Source organism: Malus domestica, chromosome 06 (genome assembly GCF_042453785.1).
Source record: "Malus domestica chromosome 06, GDT2T_hap1".
NCBI lineage: Eukaryota > Viridiplantae > Streptophyta > Magnoliopsida > Rosales > Rosaceae > Malus > Malus domestica.
In genome coordinates this window covers 31221184-31234240 of record NC_091666.1, presented here as the reverse complement: position 1 = coordinate 31234240, position 13057 = coordinate 31221184, and the positions used below count along the sequence as shown (strand labels likewise).

The 13057-nt window shown below is 41.0% G+C and overlaps 1 protein-coding gene across 2 annotated transcripts; it reads left to right on the top strand.

Moving 5' to 3' along the window:
* The first annotated feature begins 465 nt into the window (after window positions 1-465).
* LOC139197223 (protein NRT1/ PTR FAMILY 2.11-like) lies at window positions 466-4310 on the top strand. Of its 2 annotated transcripts, XM_070824169.1 has the most exons (5): window positions 466-674; window positions 766-1282; window positions 1415-1632; window positions 2288-2853; window positions 3310-4310. In XM_070824169.1, the coding sequence occupies exons 2-5, from the start codon at window positions 1168-1170 to the stop codon at window positions 4181-4183; spliced, it is 1773 nt and encodes a 590-aa protein (XP_070680270.1). In that variant the 5' UTR covers window positions 466-674; window positions 766-1167; the 3' UTR covers window positions 4184-4310. The 2 variants fall into 2 exon arrangements, with proteins under 2 accessions (XP_070680270.1, XP_070680271.1); XM_070824170.1 differs by lacking the exon at window positions 466-674 and having other exon boundaries at window positions 740-1282.
* Window positions 4311-13057: the final 8747 nt, after the last annotated feature.

The window sequence follows — 13057 nt, the reverse complement described above, 5'->3', positions numbered from 1 at the left end:
AGTGGAGGAAATTAAGTGCTTGGAGAGAGTGGTTCCAATTTGGATCTTACAAGTTATATACTGCCTTGGTGCAATCCGACAGGCACTTTGGCAACACCGGCTTTAAGATCCCCGTCTTACACAATATTCACCATGCTTGCCCTCACAATTTAGATACCAATTTATGACAGACTCAATTCTCAAAATTGGCACTAATCTGACTTTTGGAGGCTTTTACAGTGATCGCCCAATTGGAGTTTTACCAAGCAATTCCCAGAAAGCATGAGAAGCATTGGGGGTTCATTTTTGTTTGTAGGCAAGGCAATGTCCAATTACCTTATTAGTTTTTTGGTGTCAATAGTTCACCATACCAGTGATTGGCTGCCTGAAGATCTTAACACCGAGATTCGATTGCTTTTATTATGTGGTTGCTGTATTGGAGGCCATGAATCTTGTCTATTTCGTAGCGCTTGCTAGGTGGTTTGAGTACAAACGAAGTTGTGAAAGTGCCTCTGAAGTTTGGATGGAGAATATGCAATCTGAGAAACGTCTTGTTTGATAGACTAAGATAAAACGTAGCTAGCGAGCTACAAAATCGTGGTCCATATTAGGAAAAATTCGTACATAAAACGGGTGTGTAGAATTTCCCTGTTACAATTTTACTTTATCCCTTTTATGTGCGGTTACTGTAAGAGGTATGTATACAAATGTTGTATGAAAGAATTTCTTATAAGCCACACCAACAGAAACTATTATAATTGCAACATGTGTTTTCTGATTGATCAGATTTACAAAGATCAAATGATAAGCTCCCCATCTCCAAGTCCAAAACACAAGCCAAGAAAGGACTCCATTTATGAAGAAAATGAAAGCTCGATGCTGATCATCCAATGCACATATACCACAAGTGGGAAATGTCGACTAATAATTCAAGCAAAACGGTCGTGACTGGTAGCTCTGCTATAGAATAGCCAGTGGACTCATAGTCAACCATGACGACTTGTTGGTCCAACAAATCTCAGAAAACATATGAAAATACTACTCAAATCGGGACAACTGGTAAACACAAAGGCACAGTGTCTCAATCGATTAATCTAGGTCAAAAGGAGAGTAGTGCTTTGTGAATTGCGTGGTCGAATTTTCTTCTCGGATTATATAGTTCCTTTTGGTTTCCGTTTTTCCTAAAACATGAAAGCAATCAGGGAGAAGAAAGAGAGAGATAGCATGGAGAAGAATGAGAGAGGTTCTACGGATGAAGAACCAGTTATATACAGAGGATGGAAAGTAATGCCATTTGTCATAGGTGAGAGCAACATTTTGCATTTTTATTGCTTCATGTTCTTCTCATCAGATTAATATCCTTTTCTCTTATGTTTAATCATGAATTTATCTTAATTTTGGTCGCTTATTTTTGAGCATCTGCATAAAATTTCAGGAAATGAAACGTTTGAGAAGCTGGGAGCCATTGGGACCTTGGCCAACCTCTTGGTCTATCTCACTAGTGTATTCAACATGAAGAGAATTACAGCTGCAACTCTTGTTACCACCTTCAATGGCACCACCAACTTTGCGACCTTGCTCGGAGCTTTTGCTTCCGACACTTATTTCGGTCGTTACAAGACATTGGGATTTTCGTCAATCGCTTCTTTTATGGTACTTACAAAACTAACATTTTCTACTTAGATTCATTTTCATTGTCCAACATATAAAAATTAGGGAAATATGACAATACATTGTATATAAAATAACATTGACTACCTCTTTATTGTCTATTTGGCATCCATCTGGTTCGATTTTTGTAGCAGCGCATCTAGTGCATATATCTTTCCTCAAAAATTAAGCTTTGATTCATTTCTCTTTCAAGGTTTCTTACCTCAAGAACACTATTGACTAATTAGCTCCAAATGTATCTTAAGCTTGCACAGAACTTTCATTTCCAACACTTAATTATCTTGATCGTTATAAAAGGCTGACATATTCGGATATTGCTTCCTTTATGGTACTTACAAAACTACTTTGATTCATTTTCAATGTCCAACATAAGAAAATTCCGGAAACATGCGCACAAATATGCAATAAGCTGTTTGTAAACCACATTTTAGTGTCTTTTATTGTCTGTTTAATGTCCATCTGGTTATATATTTGATTGAAAGTTTGTAACTCATTTTGTTTCTGCATATTTCCTCGAAAATTAAGCTTTGATTCATTTTCACTTCCAAAGTTTCTTACCTCAACATGAACCCTGTTGACTCATTAGCTCCAAAACGTATATATCTTAATCCTATGATTAATTTGCTCCTTTATCTAGGGACTGCTGCTGATAGATTTTACTGCTGTATTCAAGAACTTGCATCCTCCTCACTGCAAACCAGAAGAGAAAGGAACATGTAAAGGGCCAACAGCTGGTCAAATGGCATTTTTACTAACTGGTTTTGGGATGCTAATAGTAGGGGCTGCAGGCATCAGGCCATGTAACTTGGCATTTGGGGCAGACCAATTCGACCAGAAAACGGAGTCGGGAAAACGAGGAGTCAACAGCTTCTTCAACTGGTATATGTTCACCTTCACTTTCGCACAGATGATAGCATTGACCCTCATCGTCTACATCCAGTCAAATGTAAGTTGGGCTCTAGGGTTTGGCATTCCAGCCATTTTGATGTTGATAGCATGTGTTCTCTTCTTCATCGGATCAAAAATGTACGTGAAAGTGAAAGCCTCTGGTAGTCCGATGAATAGTGTAGCACAGGTCGTGGTGGTTTCCATTGCGAAAAGGCATTTGAAGCTTAAAGAGCCAGAGCGGCCATGGCTCTCCATGTTTGTTTATTTGCCTCCCGATTCTATCAACTCCAACCTTCCTTATACAGATCAATTCAGGTAAATTAGTTATATGCCTTGGCTGTGAAGGAAAGAAACTTATCCATGCTTAGAATCATAATGGCGTTATTCTAAGTCAATCACACATTGTCATGTGTTTTAACTTTTTCTAGCAATTGGTGATTGCATTAAATTACAAAAGATTAAGCTGATGCACACGTAGGGAACAGATTAAAGAACGGACTCCATGAACATGCACAAAGAATTTCTGCATAGACATACCTTTTTATAAATGTTCTTTAATTGCCTTCTAGGAGTTTCGGTTTTGAACACGTTCTTTGATTTCAAATTAGAAAATCTTTGAATCAAACCGAAGAAGATTCAGTTGGACGGTCCATATATATTCAAATTTACGGATCAAACTGAAGTCTTTGAGTTTGACTCGAAGGAGTTTGAGATGTGAAATCCATGCGGTGGTGTAGGTAAGTTCTTAAAAATGTTGTTGTCACTTCTCAGATGCCTTGACAAAGCAGCAATTCTTACGCCGGAAGACAAAATCAATCCGGATGGTTCAGCTGCTGATCCTTGGAGACTTTGCAGCATGCAACAAGTGGAAGAAGTGAAATGCTTGCTGAGAGTTTTGCCAATATGGGCAGCAGCCCTCATATACCATATTGCCATAGTCCAGCAGCAAACCTATGTTGTCTTCCAAGCCCTTCAATCCAATCGACGCCTTGGAAAAACAAACTTCCAAATCCCAGCTGCATCCTACTCAATCTTCCTGATGCTGGGCATGACCATATGGATACCAATCTACGACCGCCTTCTTGTCCCATTCCTCCAAAGGCTCACGGGAAAAGTAGGCGGCATCACATTGTTGCAAAGAATAGGAATTGGCATTTTTCTCTCTGTGATCACGATGCTAGTATCTGCATTCGTAGAACAACACCGAAGGACTATAGCGCTAACAAAACCAATTCCAGGAATGTCTGGCTTTTGGCTGGTCCCTCAGCTCACACTAGCCGGGCTTGCTGAAGCGTTCGCTGCCATTGGCCAAATCGAGTTCTACTACAAGCAGTTCCCGGAAAACATGAGAAGCATTGCAGGGTCTCTCTTCTTTTGTGGAATGGCAGGTTCTAGTTACTTGAGTAGTGCGTTAATCGCCATAGTTCACCGGACTACTGAGGGGGCTACGACTGGTAACTGGCTGCCGGAAGATCTCAACGAGGGGAGGCTGGATTACTTCTATTATCTAATTGCTGCACTAGGAGTCATTAATTTGGGATACTTTTTAATGTGTTCAAGGTGGTACAAGTACAAAGGTGGTGGGGACAACAATGCCCTTGAAGTTGGAGTAGTGCAGAAATCACATGATCAACATGAGATTTGATGCAGTATTATTGGGTTTACATGCTAAAGCTGAGTGATTGTAACCTAGATGGGGATGTATATTCATGCCAGATCTCTAAACTACATTTGTAAAATAAAACCATGATCAATAATAGCACGTTTACTTACCTGGAATGAGTATAAGAAGAGACGATATTCTAAGCCCCAACTTTCTGACATTTCCTAATACATGCGAGTCTCACTTTGCAATCTTTCATCTAGTATGTGAATAACTAGGAATTAGATTGATTATACTAAGAATTGATATGATACTTGATAATTTTTTCTACTACTCTCAACTTTTTTCCTAAGCTCTTGACGTGTTTCAAGACTCCGATTTGTGTTTTGTTTGTACCATACTTGACCAATCCCGAAACTACTAAGCACCGGTCAACGTTATACTGTCAAGGACCCAGAAGAGTTTCCCTCAAACCAAGAGGCCAATCATAGCGCGACACGTGTCGACATCAGAAGCAATCATAGCGCGACACGTGTCAACATCAGAAGCCAATCACAACACGACACGTGTCAATGTTAGAATGAAACTAGAAACTCTCTTCTATAAATAAAGATCATTCACTAGTACTCACTAAAGGAGAGCTTGAACCTATGTACTTGTGTAAACCCTTCACAATTAATGAGAACTCCTCTACTCCGTGGACGTAGCCAATCTGGGTGAACCACGTACATCTTGTGTTTGCTTCCTTGTCTCTATCCATTTACATATTTATCCACACTAGTGACCGGAGCAATCTAGCGAAGGTCACAAACTTAACACTTTTTGTTGTTCCAAAGTCCCCACCGGTTTTATGCATCAACATTTGGTGCCGTCTGTGGGAATCGATACGAAAAGTTATGTATGTTCTCTTTCATTTTTTCACCTCCACCGTGAATCTGCAGAAACCCAAGAACCAACAACCCAACACCCACACTCAGAGACACACCCATTCAATCTACAGAGAGGAAGAAACAAAACATGGGTTCTCCCGCAGTGTTTGTGCAGCTCTTGGTCCTCCTACTGAGCTGTTTCACTGTATTCGATAATGTAATTACCACTTTACCCGCCATTCCTCCACACCACAGCGTTCACTATTCCCACCCAGTAGTCCCCCTATTCGAGAGCGTTCCCTCTCAGCCATCAACTCCTCCTTCAACGACTTGCCCTCCTCCGTGCACACCCAATTGGCAAGAATCTTGGCGTTGTTCTTGATACCCACTTGGGCGAGCTTCTCATCGCCGCCACCGTCTTTCAAGACCCTACCGGCGCAAATCAAATTGATCGAATTAGGGTTGCAGTTTGATCGCTTTGCAACTTCGTCTCGCAACATGGGCACGGTCCAATTCTCCAATTCAACCTCTAGCACTCCCGCCCATGTCCCTGCAATCTTCAGCTTCGACGCCATGAGAGACTAAAAGTGAGAAATGACTGATTGTAGTGTGGGGTATCGATGAAGAAGACGGAGGCTATGGGTTGCAGTTACAGCTACCAGTGTCCGCCACAATCATAGTGAAATTTGGTCTTGCAGGAAGCGTGATTGGAGCAGTATCAACTGCTGGTTTTGCGTGGAGATATCCAAGGAGTTTACATGAGACCTTGGACAGCTCCATGCTCTTTCTCCCGCCGTACCAAACATTTTTCAGGTCGAGTTTCTTCAGCAAGAGAACCCGCCCATCCATAAGCAGTGGGAAACCCGATGGCATGGCATGGCAGAAAAGGATTTGCTATCTTTGGTTGTTGTTCATAGTGACGTCTGGCTAGTTTCTGTTGCTTTCTACTTTGGTGCCCGATTTGGGTTCGACAAGGCTGACAGTATTCCATGTGGTTTTGGCCTGTCCAGGCAGCTGTTACGTTTTACAGGAGAACATGCAAGAAATGGAAAAGAGAAAGTAAAAGCAAAAGCAAAAGCAGAAAGCAAAAGAAGATAAAAAGAAGCAGACATAATTGCGGTGGTGATAGCATGCAGAAAAAGGAATTATGGGCGTGACCCATTGAGCAGATGGTCGGATTTATTTTTGAATGATGTAATTTATTTTTCTCATCTTTCGGAGACATTTGTATAACCCCATCAGTGTTAATTTGAAGAGAAAAGAGAGGGAAAATACTCTGAGAGAAAGAGAGAATCTTGAAGAGTAATCTTTTCTTCTTTCACACCTTAATTGTTACAAGACTCAGACTTACAATATAAATACTCACAGTATAACTACCCTAGGACATAATACACCCAATCTCCTAATGACACCTGTCACTCAATGCAAGGCATACAATATATTTCAACTCTCTAATCCTAACATTCCCCCTCAATCTTATGGTGGAAAGGTCCGAGCATAAGATTGGAACAATGATCAGTAAACAGAGAAGAGCACAATCCTTTGGTGAAGATATCGGCATACTGATGCTCAGAAGCAACATATTGCAGAGTAATGGTGCCTTGTTGAACACGTTCGCGCACAAAGTGACAATCAATCTCAATATGTTTGGCTTTAGAGTGCAACACAGGATTGGTGGCAAGAGCCATTGCTGAGATGTTATCACAGTGAAGTATGGGTGAAATAGAACTGGAAATATGTAAGTCCTTGAGGAGTTGTTGGAGCCAAACCACTTCGGCAGTGGTAGTAGCCATCGCCCTATATTCAGCTTCAGTAGAAGATCGACTGACAGTGTGCTGTTTCTTTGAACTCCATGAGATCGGATTCTGGCCAAGAAAGATGACAAACCCAGTTGTAGATCGCCTATCATTAGGATCCCCAGCCCAATCAGCATCGGTATAGGCTTTTAAATCCAAAGAACCAGATTTGAAACATATACCCCAACCTAAGGTACCTTTGAGATACTTGAGAATTCGTTTGACTGCAACAAAATGAGAATCCAAAGGTGCTTGCATAAACTGACAGACTTGATTCACAGAGTAGGCAATATCAGGCCGAGTGAAAGTCAAGTATTGTAAAGCACCAACAATACTTCTATAGGTTGTAGGATCCTTATAAGAAGGACTACTATGCTTCAGCAACTTGTGATTGGGATGAGAAGGGGTGACACAAGATTTGCAATCAGACATGGCTGTTTTATGCAATAAATCCTTCACATATTTGGACTGGTGGACAAAAAGACCCTGGGAATGATACTCAATTTCCAACCCAAGAAAATAACGCAAAAGGCCCAAGTCCTTCATATCAAACTCTGTAGTTAATCGTTGAATCACAGAGTGGACACCCTCATCACTATCACCAGTGAGGATGATATCATCCACATAGAGTAACAACACAACAATAGAGGTACCATCATGCTTAATGAACAACGAAGAATCTGCATAAGAAGACTGGAACCCCAAAGTAAACAAGAATTTGGTGAACCTGTCATTCCAAGCCCTAGGAGCTTGTTTTAAACCATAAAGAGATTTGTGAAGCTTGCAGACATATTCAGGATGAACTTGATCAACAAACCCTTGTGGTTGGCACATGTAAACCTCTTCTTCCAAAAAACCATGCAAAAATGCACTTTTAACATCTAATTGCTTCAACTTCCATCCATACGTAGCAGCCAAGGAAAACATCAACCTAACAGTAGTAGGTTTGACCACAAGACTAAAAGTTTCATAATAATCCAAACCGGTAGCTTGAGAGAACCCTTTGGCCACAAGACGGGCTTTATACCGAGCCACAGACCTATCAGGATGCCTTTTCACTTTATAAATCCATTTACAACCCACGAGATTTTTGTTTGGTGGAAGAGAAACAAGAGTCCAGGTGTGTTGCTGAGTAAGGGCTGCCATTTCTTCATGCATGGCTTGTTGCCATTCATGAGATTTAGAAGCAACACTGTAAGATGAAGGTTCTTTAATACTGTCACACTGAACCTGAGCTTGAAAAACTGTCTTTTTCTTGAAAATCCCCAATTTAGACCGGGTCTGCATTGGATGGGAATTATGAGAAGGAATAGACACAAGTTGCAGATCCGTAGCCTGAGAAGTGGCAGTAGAATGATGTAATTCACGATCCGCTGAATTTCCAAAAGTGCTTGTAGAAGAGGGGACAAGGTCACCATTGATCAAGGACTGAGACTGAGTAATTGGAGATGATACAGTAGAGGTATGGTCAAACACCTGTGGAAGAGGTATAGGTATAATAGGAACAGGAGTAAATGTATTGTGATGAACGACATGAGAAGAACCAGATGGCAAAGAAACTGGATGTGGTTTGTGAGAGTTGACACCAGGAAAACTATCTTCATCAAATAAGACATGGCGAGACACAATTAACTTGTGACTAAGAAGAGAATAACAAATGTAACCCTTGTACTGAGAGGCATACCCCAAAAAGATGCATTCAGTGGTTTTGGACTCAAGTTTGTTAGATCGATAAGGTTTGAGGGATGGGTAGCAGACACACCCAAACACTCTTAAATGATCTAACTTGGGTGGAGAGTTGTATAAAGCTTCAAAGGGAGATTTCATACCTAAAACTGAAGTGGGCATCCTATTGATTAAATAGGTTGCAGTAGCACAACTATGATACCAAAACAGGACAGGCAAGGAAGCTTGTTGAAGTAAAGTGAGAGCAGTTTCAATAACATGCCTATTTTTCCGTTCAGCTAGGCCATTTTGAGCTGGAGTATAAGGACAAGACCTTTGATGAATAATACCTTTGGTTTGAAGGAAATTCTGAAACAAATGACTAATATACTCACCACCACCATCACTTTGCAAAATTTTGATAGAAGCATTGAATTGATTCACAACAAAAGTATGAAAGTGCACAAAAACACCAAACACATCAGCTTTATTGATTAATGGAAAAATCCAAGTATAGCGAGTACACTCATCAATGAAAGACACATAATACCGATACCCTTCAATTGACACAGTAGGAGAAGGACCCCACACATCAGTGTGTATGACCTCAAAAGGTGTTACAGACTTGGAAGCAAGAGAGGGAAAGGGTAAATGAGTGAACTTGCCTTGCAAGCAAGGTTTACAGACTTGAGGGGATGAGGTACAATGAAATGGAATGGATGACTTACGAAGTGCTATTTGTACAACTGAATTAGTTAGATGACCCAACCTACAATGCCATAAAGTAGAAGACACTTTTTGACTTATATAAGCTGCTGGACGGTGGGAAGAAGATTGGAGCATTGGAAGAGGATACACTGCATTATTACTCAGTCCTTGAAATAGAGTTTGCTGGGTGACCTTGTCCTGTACACAGAGAAGAGTCATCAATAATACATCTGTAATTATTGTCTTTGCACAATTGATGCATAGACAATAAAGGTTGAGACAACTGAGGAACATGCAGAACAGAATTAAGTTTGAAAGTATGAGAAGGAGTATGAAGATTAGCACTGCCAATATGTGCAATATCCAAACCTTCACCATTAGCACCAGTGACTTTCTCTGTAGAGGTATAAGGAACAGGCATTTGAATGTTAGACAAGTCCGATGTCATATGATTAGTGGCCCCGGAGTCCAAAAGCCAGAACTCGTGGGATGGTGCAGAAGGTGAAGAAGAAGGGCGCTCATTCATAGCAACATGTGCCTGAGGTTGAGATGACCCACCAGGCGAAAATGGGACTGAAGATGAAAACTGCACAGGAGAGTAATATGACATTGCAGAAGCAGATGGAGAGACAGAAGGGTGCATTGACTGCTGATAACCGGGATAGCCTTGGGAAGATGAAGAATACCCTTGTGGTGGCTGAGATGAAACAGGAAAACCAGTCCTGTCAAAACAGGTTGCAGCCGTGTGACCAACCCGATGACAAATCTGACAGCCATGCTGAAAACAAGTAAGAGCAGAATGCCCTTTCCTATCACAGATTTGACAAATTTGCAGCGGTTGAAATGACTGAGGAGATAATCCTTATGACCCAGAAGACTGAATACCAGGTTGAGAAAACTGAGCATATTGATGTGCTCCATAAAAATTCTACGGAAACACGTTGGACTGGTTGCGAGAGAAAAACTTCTTGCCTTTACCTTTTCCCTTGAAATTATTCCCTCTGAAATTGTTGTAGGTTCCAGAACCCTGTTGAGATACAAAAGCAAATGGTCCTGAAGAAAACAGATGAGGCACTTGAGGTGGATAATGCATTGGTTGCATTGGTGGACAGTGCATTGGTTGCATTGGTTGCATTGGTTGCAGAGTTTGAGGAAAGGATTTTGTACCAGAAGAACTACCAGCAGTAAATGCAGAACTTGAGGATTGAGCCAACATGGCAGACATAAGAGGAACATGTTTGGCGGTTTCATCCAACGTGGATTCTTCAGCCTTAAGTTGAGACCGCAATTCTTTCAGAGAAACAAGATTTTCTCGGCCACGTATAACAGCTTTGATAGTGTTAAATTCAGGAGGAAGTCCTCGAATGGCAACAATAACAATATCTTCATCAGATATAGTAACACCAACAGCTGACAATTGATCCCTAGCATCTTTAATCCTCTTAAGATAATCATCAATAGATTCAGGTCCCTTCTTAAGGTTTTGTAAATCAATCTTCATTTGCACAATACTGGTTCTAGATAAGTTGGCAAACCGTTCACGAAGATTAGTCCATAGTTCCTGAGATGTCTGACACCCAATCACACAAGAAATAACAGCAGGAGATAAAGTCGCAGTAATAAGAGTCATCAAAGCTTTGTCATGTATAACCCAGACTTTGTAAGCATCAGACAACACAGGGATTGCAGCAATAGTTTCTCCTCCAGAGTCAGACGCATTGAACTTAGATGGACAGGGAATGGAACCATCAACAAATCCACGAATTCCATTACCATCAAGCAACAATTCCATTTGAAAACTCCAAGTAACATAATTCGAGTAATCCAGTTTGACAGTAACAGTATTGCCAACACTAGGAATTAAAGAGGAAATAGGTGACTGCGTAAGAGCCAATTGAGCAGTAGTAACCATGATTCTTAGACAATTGCTTCGATGTTAAGAAATGCACAAATGCAGCAGATAAATGCCTAAAAATTTCACCTACAATACCACCAAGAAGGCAACGCACAGACGCAAACACCAACGCAGATGAAAAACCCCAAAAATTAGGGTTTAAACAAACCAAAGATTGCAAGAAAGTGCAATCGATTTGCAGAAATAGAGGAAGAAAGACACTACCTCTAGATAAACGACGAGCAACCAACAACCAATAAAGCTGAACAAAAGCACCGACGAACACTTCCGACGAAAGCACCAACTAAAACTGGCAACGAAATCACTGACTTTCGCAACCAAAGAAGAATCGACAAACAATCGATGAAACAACACCAAGAATGATCACCAACAAGCACGAGGAGCGGAAGCAGGAGGATCGAAATCAATGGCGTAAGCCTTTGATCGGCGAAGATACCATGTTAATTTGAAGAGAAAAGAGAGGGAAAATACTCTGAGAGAAAGAGAGAATCTTGAAGAGTAATCTTTTCTTCTTTCACACCTTAATTGTTACAAGACTCAGACTTACAATATAAATACTCACAGTATAACTACCCTAGGACATAATACACCCAATCTCCTAATGACACCTGTCACTCAATGCAAGGTATATAATATATTTCAACTCTCTAATCCTAACAATCAGAGGGTAATAATAATAATAATAATAAAACGGCAAGCCCAAAATAATAGGCTGGAATGTTATGTGGAGAGCCAAGGCCTGTATGCCCAAAAGAACTTGGCCCAATGGCTCCAAAATTATTCGGCAGCCTGCCGCTATTATCAACCACTAGGTGATCAAAAGTACGTCCAATACTCCAAAATTATACATGAGCATCACTCATGTCAATCATACATAAACATTCATGACCATCATTCATGAGCATCACTCATGTCAACATTCATAAGCATCACTCATGACAATCAACTTCGAAAGCTTCATTTACAGAGCTCCAACTTCGAGAGCTCTAGCTTCAAGAGCTCCAGCTTCAAAAGTTTCATTTACAAAAGCTCCAGCTTCAAAGCTTCATCTACAAAGCTTCAGTGCATGGTCTACAAAGACCGCCTCCGAACAACCGCCACTTCGGCCCATACATGGATTGAATTTGAAGTCTCCAACCAACAGACTCTATTGACTGAATACTTGGGGGACTACACTATGTACCATATATTGGGCCTCATGAAAAATACTTAGGGGACTTAGCCCATCACTTATGTATTGAAGAGCGAACCCTTATTTTATAAAAGGGACTTCCTCACTTTCATTAAAGAGCACCCATTATTCATGTACTGAGGAGCGAGCTCTTATTTTATAAAAGGGACTCCCTCACCATCATTAAAGAGCATCGCCGCCTATTGAGCAACCGTCTCGCTGCGAGCATCAACTCTAGCCCATCATTTATGTATTGAGGAGCGAGCCCTTATTCTATAAAAGGGATTTCAACACCATCATTAGAGAGCATCGCCGCCTGCTGAGCAACCGCCTCGCCGCGAGCATCAACTATAGCCCATCATTTATGTATTGAGGAGCGAGCCCTTATTCTATAAAAGGGACTCCTTCACCTTCAACGCCACAAGTCGAGCCAACCAAGGCAACATAAGCCACAAGCCGAGCAGCCTCGCAACATGTGCTACTTCTAGTTGAGCATCATTTCACATTGAGTACCGCCTCATATCGAGTATCAGTTCTAGACGACAACTAGTTACTTCGGCCCACACATGGACTGAATTTCAAGTCTCCAGCCAAAAGACTATCTTAACTGAAGACTTGGGGGACTACTGTTTGTACCATACTTAAGGCCTCCGTATTTAGATCTCGTATAAATACTCGGGGGACTCAAATGTAATTATGTAATAAATGAAGGGGCAAATATGTAAAAAGGGGATGAGCCCTTAGTCTATAAAAGGGCCTCCTCACCCTCACAATCCTCAAGCTCTGAGATTC

Excerpts from the sequence above, each read along its gene's own strand:
- LOC139197223 (XM_070824169.1), top strand. The coding sequence starts at position 1,168 with ATGAAAGCAATCAGGGAGAAGAAAGAGAGAGATAGCATGGAGAAGAAT. Across the intron at positions 1,283-1,414 it reads AGTAATGCCATTTGTCATAG|GAAATGAAACGTTTGAGAAG; the intron begins GTGAGAGCAACA and ends ATAAAATTTCAG. Across the intron at positions 2,854-3,309 it reads CCTTATACAGATCAATTCAG|ATGCCTTGACAAAGCAGCAA; the intron begins GTAAATTAGTTA and ends GTCACTTCTCAG.